The 17,432-nt window shown below is 42.8% G+C and overlaps 1 protein-coding gene across 2 annotated transcripts in view; it reads left to right on the plus strand.

Moving 5' to 3' along the window:
* Positions 1–2,570: 2,570 nt before the first annotated feature.
* The window catches only part of REV3L (REV3 like, DNA directed polymerase zeta catalytic subunit), a 110,307-nt gene continuing 95,445 nt past the window's right edge, over positions 2,571–17,432 (plus strand). The window contains exon 1 of one of the 2 annotated variants that reach the window (XM_030945171.1): positions 2,571–2,812. In XM_030945171.1, coding sequence (XP_030801031.1) covers positions 2,674–2,812 — 139 coding nt within the window. In that variant the 5' untranslated portion in view covers positions 2,571–2,673. The remainder of the gene's footprint in view (positions 2,813–17,432) is intronic. The other variant, XM_030945170.1, reaches the window with a different exon arrangement.

Below are 17,432 nucleotides of genomic sequence, written 5' to 3' on the forward strand. Positions count from 1 at the left end.
TGTTGAATGAGAGTAACATTCAACATTTTCAGAAATCAAATTAATACCTTATATGAACAAGAAACTGGCTCTAGGTTAGGCATCAATTGTTCTTTCTGATTTCAAAGATGGTTCTCCCTGATTTAATAAAAACATTAAAAATTTTGTAATTTTAAATAGAATACTCTGCATGACATGCTTTAGCAAATCCTGCTTTATGCTTCTAAGAAGTTAGTTATTTCAGCTTTCTACACTATTCTACTGTGGGCAACTGGTTTCCCTTCAGCAGGACTCCCAGGTATGAACTTGTGCTACATCTCACACACCACACTCATTTAGGAGAAACCAGAATTCACAGTGGCTCAAATATCTTGGTTTATTCACCAACCCAGCTGAGGGGCAGATCCACCATCATGTTCTCCTGCGTGAGCAGATGACAACAGAATACAGCAGGACTGGTACTCCCCAGCACAGAGGAGAACTGCTGACCTACCCTCAGCTCATGCAGGCACCAGACCGCATCTGCCAGGGTTCAAAGACATTAAACTGTCAGTGAAATACACAGCGGTGGGAAGACACAATGCTCAGCAAGTTAAGAAGATCATGTGAACAGAAAGAAACCAGAGCATGGAACGGAGTAACACAAGAACTGTTACCGTCCCTACCAAAGTTCTATGGAAAATTAAGGAAATGGAGTAGTGAGGGAGCAGTACAAAATGTATTCAAATAACAATAGTTAGAGATGCTGTTTGTTAACAAGCCCCACCAGTAAACTCCTAGTGATTTATTAGCCTTTGTGAAATCTAAGTATTCATAAGAGTATTTTTGCAGTTCCAAAGGTTTTCCAAATATTAGCTTTGCAAATGTAAACAACAGTCAAAAATTAAAGTTGTAGCTCAGTTATTCTTTAGATACAATGAAAATAGTTTGGATTTCAACCCTATTTCAACCTCTTCTGCAACACAAGATTTCTTGATGACTAGGTAGTTGGATTTTCTGTTTCTGTTCACATAAAAATGAGTTTAAGGAGGAAAACAGATGTGAGCTAGAGAAAATAAACAACTTACAAAGAAAGAGTAGGAAACCAGTTACCCCTGAGTAGACAGGCAAGCTTCCTGTTCATTACAATGAAAAAAAAAGGGTAGCAACTGCCTGACCTGTCTTTTGTTCAAATCTAAACCCGAAACACATGTAACCAAAATGCAAAACATGTGTTCTACATATTGGACGTTTGTCAGGTTTTATAGATTTGTACATTTGTATCATCCAGTCCTGCAGGCACATGTAGCAGCACCACTCAGTGCATGTGAGAGCATTTGGCCTTTTAACAGGCTGATCTCCCACACCGCCAACTCTCTGGATATTTGCTGTGGTTTGGGGTTTTTACTCGTGGACCCGCAGCTCTCAGACAAAGAGACTGCAACAGGAATCTTAAACCTAAACTCAAGGTTTTTTCAGTGCCTCAACCTAAAGTCAAGCCTGTTTTATGGCTTTCAATAAAAACCTGCATGAGAGCGCTGCAAACCGCAAAGCAAGCTCTCCTGAAGAGCGGAGAAGCCGGAGGAGCAGAGGCAGCGGGAGGGGGGGAACACGGCCGCCTCAGGGCCGAGCCGCCCGCAGAGACGCGGGGCCGCGACCCCGCCCCCGCCGCTCCGCCGCAGCGCGCCCGGCCCGGCCCCGCCCGCCCCGCCCCCGCCGCGAGCCCGGCTCCGCCGCCAATCGCCGCCGTCCCTCCGCAGCCGCGGCCCCGCCCCGCTCCCGCGCCGCGCGCGCTCGCCGTCACAGCCTGTGCGGCCGCGCGGGCGCCGGCGGGAGCGCGGCCGCTGCACCCCTTCCTCCCGGTCCCGTCCCCCTCCTCGCCCTCATCTTCTTAGGGTTTGGGTGTTTTTTTGGCTGGCCCCTGAGGCGTGGGGAGACTCACCTCCCCGCCATTCAAAATGGCGGTCGACCCAGCTTAACCCCGTCGTGTCCCGGCAGCGCTGCCTCTCCCGCCCCATCCGCGGCTCGGGACTCCGCAGCCTCACCCCCAGCCCGCGCGGCCGATCGCCGAATCACCGAGGCCGTCCCTCTGTCCCTCCCTGCCTCCTCCCTCGCCACCAGGGGAGGCGAGAGAAAGATTTTTCCCCCACTCCCACGCGCGCTCGCGCCCCGCCTGCCGAGCCCAACCGAAAGGTGTGGGGGGGGGGGAGACCGTATGTGTGTCGAGCAGTGACGGACACCTCCTCCGCTCGTTGAGCCCCTTTCCCCCCCAACACATGGCCTATCCACCCCCATGCCCGTTCCCCCAATGGTTGCATCCGTGACGACATCATCATGGCAACAGCAGCTGCAGCCCGGGGCCGGGGCGCCGCCGGGGCGTCCGCGGGGCACGAGCCCGCGCTGTCCCTGAGGGGCGCGCGGCCGCACGGGCTGTAGGAGCGCGCAGGGGGGCGCGCGCCGCGCACGCGCCCAGAGCGGCGGCACCAGACGGGGGACGGGGGGGGGGGGGAGTGGAGACACAGACAAGGCGCGTGCGGGGCTGCGCGCGCTCCCGCGGGCGGGCGAGGAGCGGCAGGCGCGGGGAGTGTTGCGCTCGCGCGCGCGCTCGCTGCGGCGGCAGCGGCGGCGGGCGGGGGAGCCGTGCGGGCTCCGCGCTCGCTCCGCGCTCGCTCGCTCGGTGCCGTGCTGGTGCCTCGGCGGCGGCGGCGAACAAACATGTTCTCAGTGCGGATCGTGACTGCCGACTACTACATGGGCAGCCCGCTGCCCGGCCTGGACCCCTGCCAGTCCCGCTTCCGAGAGGCCCCGGCCAAACGGGTGCCCGTCGTGAGAGTCTTCGGCGCCACCCCTGCAGGTAAGGGATGACCCCCGCCGCCGCCACCGACGGGCGGGCGGGGACGTCCCCCGCTGCGGCGCCGCGGGTCGCGCTGGCGCCGGCCCCGCCGCCGCCCACCCCGCTCCCGCTCTTTGTGGCTGGGTCGCGCCCCCCTCCGCGCCCGGCGCCGCCGCTGCGGCGCGTCTCACCTGCCGGCGGGGACGGCAGGGCAGCGGCGAGCAGCGCGGACCTGCTCCGGGTGCCGCGCCGCGCCCGCCCGGCGGCGGTGGGGGCTGCGGGGCCGCCGGGGCTTTGTGCGGGGCTGCCCCGGGAGAGCGGCGCAGCTGTGCAAACACCGGGGCCGGCCCGTGCCGCCCTCGCTGCCGGTGCTCACCGCCGCTCTCCTGCCCTTCCCGGGAGCTGTCGCTGCGGGAGGGCGAGCGGACAAGGGGAAGGCGCTGAGCGCGGGCACAAGCGGGACTTGTGCGGCACTTGGGAAGTGGGGGCTCGGGGCTCGTGTGGCGGCACGGAGCGCGCACGGCCCGAGGCACCGGTGGTGCACTGCAGAGAGCGGCGTCCTGAGCGCCGGCCACATGTTGCCCCCCGAGACTCCCGAATGTCACATGCCACTTCTCCGCTACCTCTTCGCCGTGTGGCCTTGTGCTTACAGCCGTCCCACGGCTCAGATGTGTTTCTGACCAAAACGAACAAATACGTTGTCAGAGCAAATTTCGAACAAATTAAATACTTGGGAAAATTAATTTAATATGTATTGTAGTTTGCCCATACGTTAAATATTAAATAAGAAAAACCCCTGGCTTTTGAGATATTAGACATAGTAAGTAAGCATCATTGCTTGTGATCTCTTTACACTTATGCTGTGTAATGCTGACCTTGGGAATTAAGGTATTTCTGCATATTTTAGTGACTGGCATGTTGAAAATTATCTATTCATGCACATACATTGAATCTTAGGCAAGACAAAAAACACGTAATAAAAGAGCACAGCAGAGGTGTCTTTCCCTTCAAGCAGTTATTATAGTAGAGCAGCTATTTTTGTTGATTTTTTTGTTGGCTTCTTTTTGGTTTTGTTTTGTTTTTTAATCCAGAATTAACTGTCTTCTCTGTTTAAGCACAGAGGAACGTGACATATTCAAGCTGTTGTGTTCTGATGCAACTATAGCTCCAAATTATTAAGTGAATGAGTGGGATTAGTAGATAAAATATTGGAATTGTAGGACCTGTTTTATTGTAGCTCTAATTCTGCATACAAAGGAGATATTATGTAATAATATTTATGTAATGGCAGGAGTAACTATTTCATTATTAAAAAATGTAGAGCCTGAGGTTGTTGGCAGGTAGCAGGATTTTTGTGCATGCGTGTGGTTAACTCATTAAGGCTTATTTTCTTTTAAGAAAATGTTTAGGCTATGCCATATCATGAATGTGGCATCATAAAGTAAACAGTGAAGTAGTTTAGTTGTCCAGCTATTAGGAATACGGTAGGAAATCCCTGGCTTCCCCAACCATAAACTTTAATGTCAGTTTGCATAATAGAAGTGTTTCTAATTTGTCTTCGTTAGAGAAAACAATTCACTAGAGTCTGCAAAAGCAGTGTTACTTGTCTGTCCAATTTATTTCCTTTTTGAACTTTTAAAATTTTTTTAATGTTTTTTACATTTAGTAATGTTTGCCATTAAGCTTCATGAGGTTATTACTGCATCTCTGCATTGGTTTTTTTTTCCTTTTTAGAAAAGCAGGCAAATGTAATTCTCTCTCTTCAAAGGTGTCGGACCTAAGCACTCATTGTCAGAAGTACTCTCACAGTGATTCTCAGACTATTTCTTGAAAGATGAAATTTAAAATGAAGTGTAATCACTTAGATGTACAATGGCATTTTCTTTGAGGAAAAAGAAATAGTGAAAACAACTTCTAGCATACTGTCTAAGACAATGGGATGTCCTTATTGTTTGGCTTACAGGCAGTGTGATGCTTTTCTTCACTTGAGTTGGTCTCGGTGGGAGTAACCCTTTCTCATTGGGTTTAATTTGTGTGCCTTGCCTGCAGGAAAGGTGCTCTGCTGCCTTGTTGCCTCCATGGTAGCAACCTATTATGGCTCTATGGACTGCTCCACCTCCAGCATGATTAACTTGCACGACTCTTAGTGTGTTTATAGCTGTGTGCCCAAGCTGTGCAGGTAATTGGGAGTCAGGGTCAGAACAGACTCCGAATGTCACCTGCTGAGCGAAGGGGGTTTGGTTGGTATGTGGCAGTGGCTTATGCAGATGTTCAGAAAGTCAAACATCTGGCACCACTGTATCCTTGTGTCCACCAGCAGCTAAGGACAGTGGTCCCGAAGGCACCCACCTGTGCTTTCTGCCCCATCTTGTGGAGGGACTGCACTCAGTGAGGTGTGTGAATGACAGGGATTGCCAGTGTTACCTTTGAAGGCTTTTCTGTAATCCAGTACTCAACAATTAATTTGTAAAGGTTTACTGGTACAATCTATAAAATGAAAGTGGCTTGTGGTTCGGGGGAGGAAAAAGCCAGACTTCTAATTAAAAGTAGTGAAAGGATCAACTTCTAGAATGGACTGTGCTCGCAATAACATTTGACAACTTCTTTATGTCTTTTGGAGAAGAAATCTTGTTTTATTTGGTAAGGCTATACAAATTCTGTCTTGATGTCCTACATCTTGGCATAATAAGAGCTTGAAAGACGAGGAGTCAAAATTTTGTTTAAGCCCAAAGATCTGCCTGCTATATTCTGGTTTTTTGTGAAATAAAGAGTAAAATTCTGATTATAGTAGCAAAAGCTGAAGCGAGCTGGTTGAGCCATTTCATCCAATTTTAGTTGTTTAAGCAGACTGGCTTGTCTGTTGACATAGTGATGTAGACAAAAGTATAATTTCAGAAATGCTTCAACACTGCCATGGTGGTAATACAATGAAAGCAGAGTTGAATTCATGCTTTATTGTACAAGAGCATAGATATTATCTGATACACCAGTATTTGTACCTCTAAGAGAGTCTCATAATATTGCTGCTTTTACATAAAAACAATAGATTTTAATTCACTAGGTAATTCTCAAGTATGAAACAAAGTCACATTCTATTCTCGGGCAGTATGGTCTGATAACTAGTACTTTTGTAAATGCTCTTTGTAAAAATAGGAAAAGACTGAAAAATTGCAAGGCCTGTTGTTTAGAGTGAAATCTTAATGAAACTTTATTTTTCTGTTAGTGTATTGCTGTTAGTTGAATTGTCAATTCTTGAATTGTCATTCCTGTTGCTAATCTGAATCCTAGGATTTTTTTTTGCGTTTATAGCTTCAAAAGAGATATATTTAAGGTAAGACATATCTGTAATCATAAAAGTCATGTATGTTTACAGTTTTGTTTGGGAAGAGGTTATTCCATAGATCTTAGTCTTTGAATATGGAATATGCTGAGTTGGAAGGGACCCATCAGGATCCAACTCCAGGCCCTGTGCAAGACATTCCAAGAGTCACACCATGTGCCTGAGAGTGTTGTCCACATTCTTCTTGAACTCTGTCAGGCTTGGTGCTGTGACCACTTCCTTGGGGAGCCTGTTCCTGTGCAAGGAAAACCTTTTTCCTGATACCAAACCTAAACCTTCCTCGATGCAGCTTCACGCCATTTCCTCGAGTCCTGTCATGAGAGTGAAGAGATCTGTACCTGCATCTCCTTCATGAGGAAGCTGTAAGACTGCAATGAGGTCTCCTCCAGGCTGAAGAGACAAAGCAGACCTCAGCTGCAGCCCCATGTGGCTTCCCGTCAGGACCCTTCACCATCCCTGTGGCCCTCCTTTGGATGCTCTCTAGTAGCTTAATGACTCTTGTTCAAGTTGCTGTTGTCCAGAACCCCCAGGTCCCTTCCTGCAGTGCTGCTCTCCAGCATCTTGTTCCCTGATCTAGAGACAAATCCAGGCTTGCTCTATCCCTGGTGCAGAATCCAGCACTTGACCTTGTTAAACCTCATGTGGTTGATGGTTGCCCATCTCACTGATTTATCTAGGTCTTTCTGCAGGGCCTCTCTGCCCTTGAGAGTGTCAGCAGCTCCTCCCAATTGAATGTTGCCACAAACTTACTTAGTATTCCTTCAAATCCTTTATCCAAGTTGTTAATGAAGATGTTGAAGAGAACTGGGCTAAGGATAGAGCACTACGGAGCCCCACTAGTGACTGGATGCCATGTCTGTATTATTTTTATTCCTCTGGAAAAGTATGTGGAATTTAATTCCATTTGCAAATCAAGCACTGTAAGTCACCCTAAGCCTCTTTCCAAATTTATATTAAATTTAGGTGATCTCAGAAGAAGATTGCTATCTCATGTTGCTTCCATTTAGCTGATACTGTGAAGATTAGTTTACTGTGAGGTATCTTACCGTGTATGGGGGTATTAAAGCTTTGTTTTGTTTCCTGCTAGCTCTTGGCTATTTCAAGCTATTGGAGTCTGTCCTCAAGATTTCACTGACCACTTCAGAAGATGTACATGAATGCTCAGTTGAGTGTTTCTGTCAGGTGCTTATTCAACTGCAGAAAGAACCAAGCTGTAAATCCATTCATAAAAAAATCAGGGAGACTAGATGAACTGGGTGTCATTTTAGGAGAGGCATTAATAAGCAAGCCGAGGTTGCTAAATTATCACTTCACATAACAAGCACAAGTAGCTGAGGATACTACTCATAAACCACATAGGAGATACCTGTTGGTGTGTGATAATGAGTATTGTCAAACAGATAGTTGAAATATTAGGAAAAAATCATTTTGATGCGAGTGTGATTTGAGGCTGATATGTGAAAAATTTTACAAATATAGGTGCAGATTTTTAAATTGCTTTTGAAGGGTGTTAGGCTGAGAAATGTGTGTTCAGTTGACAGGAGGGCCTTTGGAGAAGGCAGATTAGGAATTTACGTAGGAAAAAGCAATGTGTAATTTGAGGAGTAATATAAGTGCTGTCCTCAACTGCCACTTTATGTATTTGTCTTGTTTGGAGGAGTTTTGTATTTTACATTATGAAATCACTGATCCAAGAAAGAATCTTATTCAGGGCAGCATAAAAACCCAGTCAAAAAAAAGGATGTTTTTAAGTTACTTTTGTATACTTTTGATTACAAGTTTTTCTGAGGCTAAATGTAATATAGTGTAGGGGCTTACAGTCAGCAAAATCTTAATGTATTTCAGGTTTCATCTAAGTTTGGTGCTTTCACTTCTTGGTTTTCTGAGAGGGGGGAAGAAAAGCAGAGGCAAAAGCTCCAGCTAAAATCTGGCTCCCATCCAGCAGCAGTAGCTCTGGTATGACTCAGTGAAGGGGCCTGCTTATCTTCTTTCTTCTGTTCTTCCCCCTCCCCTTTCTCCCTTCACTGACCTGGTCAGGCTGTATATCTGATCCCATCCAGCGTCTACGCCTCTGTGTACTCTGTTATTGCTCATTTGAGAAGGACTGAACTCATTGCAGGATCTTGCTGCTTTCTACGCTCAGCTCATGATGAACTTTTCCTCTCCCCATTTTCACTACCATTTCAGACCCTGGCCCCCACAGTGTCATTCATTCCCTGTAGCTTCCTTAGCTCAGTGTTCACAGATGAGCATCGTTCCAGTTGCTGCTACTTGCCATATTCCATTTCCCAGAAGCAGGTACTACTTCTTGATAACACTTGCACTTTCTTCTGTGCCTTCACAGCGAGAAGATGCAAAAGAGGATATAACCATTGTGGTGAGGCTTGTGCCTTTGCTTTACCTTTTCACACCCTTTCCCAAAACATAGCAGCATACAACTCTTGATAAAGGGTTATTCTGTGGGCTACAGCATGGCTTAAAAGATTTTTGTGTTGTACAGTGTAGCTTCACTTCCATCTTAACATTTCTGCATCTTGCACTGACAGGCTTTTGAAGTACTGTTTGAAAAATTGCCTCATGTATTAAAATGATATGTTTTCTAAATTGTCGGATTTTGGTGGGAATGGAGTTTTGGTGGGGCTGTTGTGTTTGGTTGGGGTTTTTTTAAGAACCTTCAGGATTTTTTTTGTTGTTGGTTTTTTGGGTTTTTTTTAAGAGGCATTTGTTACATGCTTTGTATAGATTGCCTGCTGAGTTGTTTGAGCATGAGAGGCTGCCTGAATAAACTGAGATTCTGCTTCACTAGCATGGAACTTTAGTAGCCAATTTCATACTTGTCTATATACAACTTGCTAAAATTCTGTCTCTTAAATAAACTTTTAAATACTGTGACAAAATTCATGCTCTAAATAGAATCCAGATATTGGGTTCATAACCAATATTGTGCTTCCTATTGTAGAGTACCTCTTGGTCAAGTCACTGAATATTTTTGTGCTGTTGTAATTTAGTGGAAAAAATACGTACATAACTGACCCTACATGCTTAAAACTCGATCAGCTGCAGACTTCAAAGTGTCCCACAAAGTAGTTGCATCTATATTGAATCTGGGATTGGTTTTTATGATTAGTGTCCCTGGAAGTAGACCAAGAGCTTATCTATCTCGGCTGTAATTTCCAGTTCTGTTACATACTTCTTAAGGATGCTTTTTGGCTGCTGGTTGGAATATATTCTTTTTCAGTGTGTAAAATGAACCTCCTCAAAATAGCACACTAGTCTGAAAATAGTTGTCTTTCTTAATTTTACCAGAGAAGCACATGCATATCACAACTGAGGTTGGCAGGATGAGATGATGTGTAAACACTCAGTGAGAAACAGCTCTTGCTTAGTAATTTTTGCAGTCTGAGTAGACGAGATAAATCTCTGAAAGAAGGAAGCAGGTGTGATAATACCATGCTATCAATTTCTTCTCTGTCTCTCATATTCAGAGTTCCAGTATTGATCACTTAATAATACCCTCTTCTACTAATAAGTGTCATTACCTTGGTTTTGTCCTTTACCCTTGGCTGACTTGATTGACCTCTGTGTGCAGCTGACCTCTGAGAGGCATGGCAGTGAACATATAACCATTTGGAAGGAGGCAGTATGAACACTCATACTGAAAGATTTATAGTCCATGTTCTGTCTCACAAATAAAGCAGCTGAAATTTTTCATAATGATTGAACAGTGTTACTGAAGATTCGGTTTCATGTCACAGAAGACCTGCTTCTCAAAATCTCAAGACAGTTGGCAGTTGAAACATTTTTTCTTCTTTAATTGCACCTTAAAGAGACTGTTACCTCCAGCTATTGCAAAGCCAGTTTCTCAGCCTCCTGGTCTGTCGTCACTGGATGTTGAGGTGACAGCCCATCGACTTGCTTCTTTGCCTTTTCCTGGATGTTTGCCGCTATATGTTACAGTTGTGTAACAATTTTTAAAGGTTTTTAAGTTATATAATCAAGGATATGTGCTTGCAAACAGACAGTATTTTTCTGCCAGTGATATAGTTAAGACTGAGAATAGAGCCCAAAATATACAAGAACCTAAACAAATAGCAAAAAAGCTTGTACCAGATATAGGGACTGTCTGAAACATCACTTCTTGCATAGGCTTCATTCATGCATGTTTGTTAAGGCTCTTTTCTTTCAAGAGCTGCTTTTTATTACAGGGGAGTTATAAGGTATGCAGAAGTTTGTGTGTTTTTTGGCAGGGCATTTAAATAAAACTTCACACTTGCTGGCTGGGCTGAACCATATGGCTTATTAAGGAGCCATTTGATGTCTGTATGTTGCAGCCTTCCTGTGATCAGTATGCAGACAGCCATTTCAGATAACTTCTTCTCCAACTCATATATTTGCAGTCTGTCATGTTGACTGCATGTTTATGAGTTCATGTTATGTTACTTTTGTGTATGTGTGCATGCCTTCTCTGGTTTCAGGTTGTGGAGTCATCATCCTTGGAGGCACTTGAAAGTTCTTGGGATGTGGTCCTGTGCAGCCAGCTCTAGGTGGCCCTGCTTGGGCAGGGAATTTGGTCCAGGTGACCTCCAGAAGTCCCTTCTAACCTCAATGATTCTGTGATTATGGAGATTACTCTTGTCAGTAGCGAGTATCAAGGTGCTCTGTACAGCCTGTTTGTGTGTCCAGGTAAGCACAGTTGCATTCAGACGGTGTGGAAAGGTTGCCAGGTAGCGGGCTGTCTTTGAGCTGATTGTCCTACAGCTGTGAAAGTTACTGGAAGATTTTGGTGGTGTTGGTGAAAACTGATTAAGATTTGGAAAGAAGAAGAAAAGAGGGAATATTCAGTACAGAGACCATTGCTAAGCTGTGTTTGTCCCTTAGTGTCATGTTTTTTACGTAAAAATTGGAGAAAAAGTAGGAGCAGCCCTGCTTATTTATATTCAGGTTGTGCCTCTGCTGTTTGCTGACTAAGCCAGTGTTTACTACAGAAAAGCTGTATGTCCTATATTAGGTGCAATATCAACATGTGGTACTCAGTATGAATATTGAAAGGGCTCTGGAATGTTGCACCTAATCCATAATACCTGACATTACACCTCAGGGGAAGTTTACAATAGAACTTTTCCAAGTTTTGTATAATGAGATGTATAATGAGTCTTTCATTTTGTGCTTGAAAGTACCTAGGTGGGTTTCTGCATAGCACAGATCTTAGGAAGCAATGGGAATTGGAAACTGATTCAGCCCTCATGTTGGCAGGTATTGCCTTCAGATCAATAATGAACAAATTTTTGTTTCTACCACCCCTATTAAGCTTATTAACCAGATGAAGAGGCTATTTTCTGGAGTTCTTGATACAGAAACTTCTGTAATTTCTTTTGAGAAGTTACATATTTAAGCTAGATAAAATGTTATGAAATACTTGATTAATCATTCTTTATGTTTTTGTATGTCTTTGTCCATTGACCATTAAGCAAATGGATTTGTGGCATTCACATTTGTAAGCAGTGAATCCTGTTTTGCTGTCTGTAAGAAATCAGAAGAGATTACAGGCAGATTCTTATGCTGAGGTAGAATGAATCTGTGGTATCAAAAATTTTAATGTTTGAGCTTTTTGAATTAGCTTTGTGAAACTGACACTTAGCCATCTTTACTGGGGGTTATCTGTTTATCTATTTCTTACAGTAGAAGTGTATTTTCACTCTCAGATTAATGTTCATGTCAGAAGGGACATTGCTAGAGATTGTCTAGTTAGTCCAAGCACCATGCACAAAGCAGGACTCTCTAGACCAGCTCCAAGGATGAAAATGCCACAGTCTAAGTGACTCAGAGTGTTTGGCCACATTCACAACACACTAAATCAAACAAATAAAGAAAACCACCAGACTTTTTTTAAGTTTCTTGTGTTTCAGTTTGTGCTCATTGCCTCTTGTCCATTCATTGGGTGCCACTGAGAAGTCAGACTCACTCTTCTTTAGTGCTTCCTATCCAGTATTTATACGCATCAGTAAGATCTTCCCACCTTCTCTTCCTGAGGCTACAAAATCCTGACTTACTCAGCCTTCCCTTGTATTCGTGTTCCCAGCCCTTCATTTACTTTATGGCCTGACTCCAGTATGTCCATGTCTAGTGCTGGAAAACCCAGCCCTGAAGCTAGCACTCCAGGATGCATCTCACCAGTGCTGAGTAGAGGAGAAGCATCATGCTCCTTGACCTGCTGGTGTTATTGTTCCTAATGCTGCTCAGGACACTCTTTGGCCTTCTTTGTGGCTACTTGTTTACATTCAGGACCCAGGGTCCTTTCCATCAGAGCTGCTTTCTAGACAGTCTGCCTCCAGCCTCTCCCCAGGTTAAGACTTCCCATTTCTTCTTGTGGGGCTCCATGAAGTTCTGCCTATTTCTTCAGCCTGTTATGAATGTCAGCACGACCCTCTGGTGTATCAGGCACTGCTCCAGATGTTATCATCTGCAAACTTGCTGAGGTGCACCTTTTCAATGTCTAGATCCTCAATGAAGATATTAAGCAGCATTGGCCTGAGTTTTGACCTCTAAAGTACACCAACAATGACTGGCCTCTGTGATCCATTATTGCAAGGCTGCTTCTCCACACCTTTTAAGTTTCATTCCTCTGCTTGCTGCATAACAGTCAAATCTGTTTTAGAGATCTCCAGTATGTGTCTCGTTACCCCTTCTTTTTTTAACATGCTGTCCTCTGAGGTGAAAGTATAAGCACTGCGTTTCAATTCTGATTGCAGCAAGGTTGGTTTCATAACATTTATAAAAGTTCCATAAGATATCTTAGGTATGCTATGGCTGGGTAAAAGTAATAAATCCTGGATCTGGATTTTCTGGGTTTTGATGGTATGTTTTACCTGATGGAAAAGAAGAGAATTTTGTAAAATAACTGAATATAAGTCATCATGTGACTAAAAAGGCATTCTGTATTGGAAATACAGTTTTAAATTGTCCCATATTTTTCATACTTCAGAAGAGTGACATATGTTGTACATTTATGCCACAGTAATTCAGGTCGTTCCTTGTTCTGGTTTCTTACGGTTTTTTGGGTTGTGTTTTTTTGTCGGTGGTGGTTTTTTTGATGTACTGTTCGTGAGGAATTGTGCATTGACATGTGCATTCGTAAAGCTGCTATTCCCATGCAGAGATTATTTTAGTGTCTTTACAGTACATATTCCTCGTTTCAGTCTGCTGCATTAAAAAACCCCAAAAAACCCATAACAAGAAAAGCCAAAAACCCCCAGAAAAACCCCATCAACACACTTTCAGATAGATGGGAAGAACAGAATAAGGTACTGCTAAGCATTTACAGATTGTGCCAGCATGTCAGCTTTTGGTGAATTTATGTTCTTATGCCAGCAGTTTGAAATCTAATCAAGGAAATAAATAGTCATCTTTAACCACTGCTATATTAAAGATGAAAGATTTAAGAATCAAAACCAGTTGTTTTAGGCAGAGTGCAGATGATAGTGGGGTAGTCCTCACTCCAGAAAAGTTATGTTCTATATAAATGGAGCGTTAAAAGGTGTAGAAAGAGTGGTATGTTATAAAAACAGATGGCATGGCAATATTGTTAGTCATTATTTTGAAGTGGAATTTTGTAGGAGGGATATCCTGAATGGAAAAACAAGGGAAGGGTAGGATGTGTTGAAAAGAAGACTGGGATCATAAAGCAATATGTAGAGCATGTGAGGTGAGCTGGGGAGTGGGGGAGGTTGGAGGAAGGAGGGTGCTGAGAGCCAGGACTGTGGAAAATATTGATGTTGGAGTTGCAGTAACAGGGACCAGTTATCTAAAGCTGCTCCCTTTTGGATTTGCTTGCTTTGGCTCATGAGGCTGAAATTTCGTCCGCTGAAATTTATCTCTGGACTTGTAGCTGGAGGTACATGAGATGTTGAATGAGGTTTATTGCTCTGTGCAGTGGGAGAAGAGAGAAAAACAAAGTACTCCTGACTGAGAACTTTACAAGAGGTGTAGAACATAGTGAAGAGCTACAGTATTCTCATCAGCACTATACAGTTTGTAAACACCTTTTGTATTGCCTACTTTCATGAAAATTTGAATTAGTTTTTGGTTAAGGGAAAATGTAAATAAAACAAATATATGGTGTTCATCTTCCCAGTGTATCAACAGAAATAAACTAAAACCAGCCAGACTTCAAGCCAGACTTTGCAGTAGTGAGTGCACAAGAAAATGCATCTCTTGTTGGCTAAGATAGGTAGGCCTGCATAATGTTAGGTGCTTATGTGGCAGGTTTCAGAAACAGAACAAAACACAAATGCTGTGAAAAACAACACATTTCTTCAACCTGATCATCTCTTCTTTGGTGCCAGTGGGCTTCTTGTAACCTGTTTGTTTGTTATGTTACTCAGTTACTTCCATAAGAATCTTACTTATGTTGTGTAAGCTTGATTTATTGTAAGAAAACTGTAGGAATGTCTTGTTCCTTCCAGGTTAGTCTTTGGCTTTTTCAGAATGTTGTTCTCTAATGGAAACCACTAGCAATGCAGTGTTTTATGTTTATTAGTTATTTGGCTTCTGTAGCCATCTGACTCACAGTAAGCCATTTAATTACAGTGAATGTTTGAATTTTACTTTTTAAAGGATGAGTGACTGCATTTTTTACTTGTAGTACCCTAATTACTAGGGATTTGGTATTTTGACAGTAGAACGTGTAATGGTGAGAGGCTGAAGCTTATGCATTTGGCAGTAAAGTTGTGGAGATAAAATGGTGATGGAAAAATAACAGTAGATTAGAGTGGAGTTGGCCAGAGAAACTTGAGTAAGAAACTGATTTAGGAGAAAACCTGGTGAGTTAAGATTGCATGGTAGTGCTTTTATTGTCTGAAGATTGATAATTTGGCATACAAGGGTCGGGAGAAGCACATGCAATATTTAAAACAGTAGTACAAAACTTGTCTGTTGTTACAGCTGCTTTGCAGAAGCCATCAGTTGAAACTTAAAACTTGATCAGACAGTTGAATCTCTACATCAGATAACTTGATGGGTTTCCAATCCAGTGGTTTTAATTTAATTTCTTCTATATTTGGTTAATGATTTAAATGTTTTTTTGTGTGCAGTATTGAACCAGAGTTTCTTCGTCCCAGAATTTGATACAGTAATCATCACACTGAATAAATGTTGCTTTCTGAAGCCTTCTGATTTTATTTGGCTTATATTATGACAAGTGAATGGTTAGATATGGTTATTTTTTAGTGCTTTTAAACTAAGAAATCACTTAGAATTGCAGGGAAGAGGCAAGATAGGGGAAAAGACTCATTCAATATGCTTGCTGAGCTGAGGAGGCTTTTGTGGGGTGTTTTTGGTGTTCTGTTTTTTTGATGGAGGTAGACTCAATCTGTTGTCCTCAAGTAATTGGGTTCATTGTTAGCACAGTGCAGTTGAGGTTTCAACTGTTCTAGAGCTTGAAAATAACTTACAGCTTCAGAGTGTTTTGTGAGCTGCATATTGATGCTGTAATGAGTAACTGAGAAAGGCAGATAATTTTCTACTGGCTGTGTTCTGAATTACTGCACCCACTGAAGCTTTGCAGAAGCGTGCTGTTTGGGTTCATCAGTACAGTAAAACCAGATACTTCTAGTACTAGAGGCGGCATATTCCTGTGAGGATTACAGGAGGAGAAACAGATGAAGAAAAAAGAGGAAAAAAAATCTTGGGGAATTAGAAGTCCATTCCATCTGCATACATGAAGGAATCTCAACTTTTTTCCATCTAAACTGGTTTTTTTCCATATTGAAATGGTTTCTTTATTTCTTCAAATGTGAAATGATCTGTTACAGATACCAGCCATTCCTTAATGTAACTAGATGTAATGGAATTAGATATATTCTGCTACTCTGAATATAACCCTAGCTCTTCAGTATCTCTTAATTGTATTTAAGTGCATATCCAGAACCATAGTCTTTTTGACTGAGTAGAACCTGGTCTAGCAGTTAGAAATGTTATGATACAGTTTTGAACAAAATTTTGTGCATTTAAATTAGATATGACTAAGTTTTCGCTTTTTTTGTTGGGTTTTTTTTTTTTTTTTTTTGGATTTAAGTAATATTTGGAAAATTCTCCAGCTGTTGTATTGATGCCCTTCATTTTCTTAGAGTTTTCAGAAGAGTAGAGAAGGAATATGTGATAGGGAAATGTGTCTGCTAAATCTTTGTGTCAATACCAGAGTGATTGGATATGACAGCAGTCCTATGTCATTATACTTCAAAGTGTGTCTTTCATTTGTTAGTATGGGTTTTCTTAGGGAAAATTCAAATGTTTGGGAAGGCATTGTTTAACAATCAGTTCAAGGATGAAATTTTTAATCAAGGATGATAGTGTCATCGATATAAAAGAAATTACTTCTAGTAAACTTCTATGGAGGTGACAGCAGTTCTTTTTTTTGTGTGCGCATTGGTTTTCTAAATATTCTTAAATATTTCTGCCTCTGGTGCCACCCAGAATCTCTCAGTGTCACTTTGTTACTTCTTTCTGTGAAACCTAGGGTGCTGGTGAAAGAGAAGGCATGTTGTGCTTTCCATAGTTAGAGTGAATTGAACCTTAATTGCAATTCCAGGAATTCTTTCCAGCGTTCCAGCCAAGGAATAAACAATCAAGTCCTAGTTGTTATTACTATTTGAGCACTAATCAGCTAGTTTTTAAAGTAAAGTGTTTCTTTTTCCTTGTAGCTCTTGTGTAAAATCTTTAAAAAGTACCAAGGAGTAAAGTGGATTTTTTTAAAATCGAGGTATGTTCTAGTAACTGCAACTTTTAGAGCAAGGAAATCTCCAAATTGCCACTAGCCATGTGAAAGGACGAGGTGCCAACTGTTTTTCTGTCAAATAGCGTCTGTATACACTCATCCCTAACTCAGAGGTAAATCTGGCCTGAGGTGATTTCTGTTTTTATGAGTTAGTTCAAGTTTAGTTCTCAAGTCATGAAGCACAGGTCACATCTGTAGTGAAAACTGTTGCTCTTTGACCATTTTTGTAGTTGCACAGTGGGGTCAAAAGCTCTTTTGCTATTCAGGAATTTCAGTCACATTTTAAAATAAGCTCAGTTGCAACTGGACATCATTTTCTCTCATTACCAAGCTGTATGTTGAAGTGTTTAGCTTTAAAAAGGCTTTTAAAGATCACCTCTCATGAGGTTTAGTGGTATTTCTGCATAGGCCCTTTCATAGACAAAGGGCTTTAGTCCAAAGAAGGATAGTGATGGTTGGATGATTGTTCTAGTTTTGTATTAGAATTTGCTCAAGCAGTTTAAAAATGTGTTAAAAAAAAGGCAAACATG

Source organism: Camarhynchus parvulus, chromosome 3, assembly GCF_901933205.1.
Source record: "Camarhynchus parvulus chromosome 3, STF_HiC, whole genome shotgun sequence".
Taxonomy (NCBI): Eukaryota; Metazoa; Chordata; class Aves; order Passeriformes; family Thraupidae; genus Camarhynchus; species Camarhynchus parvulus.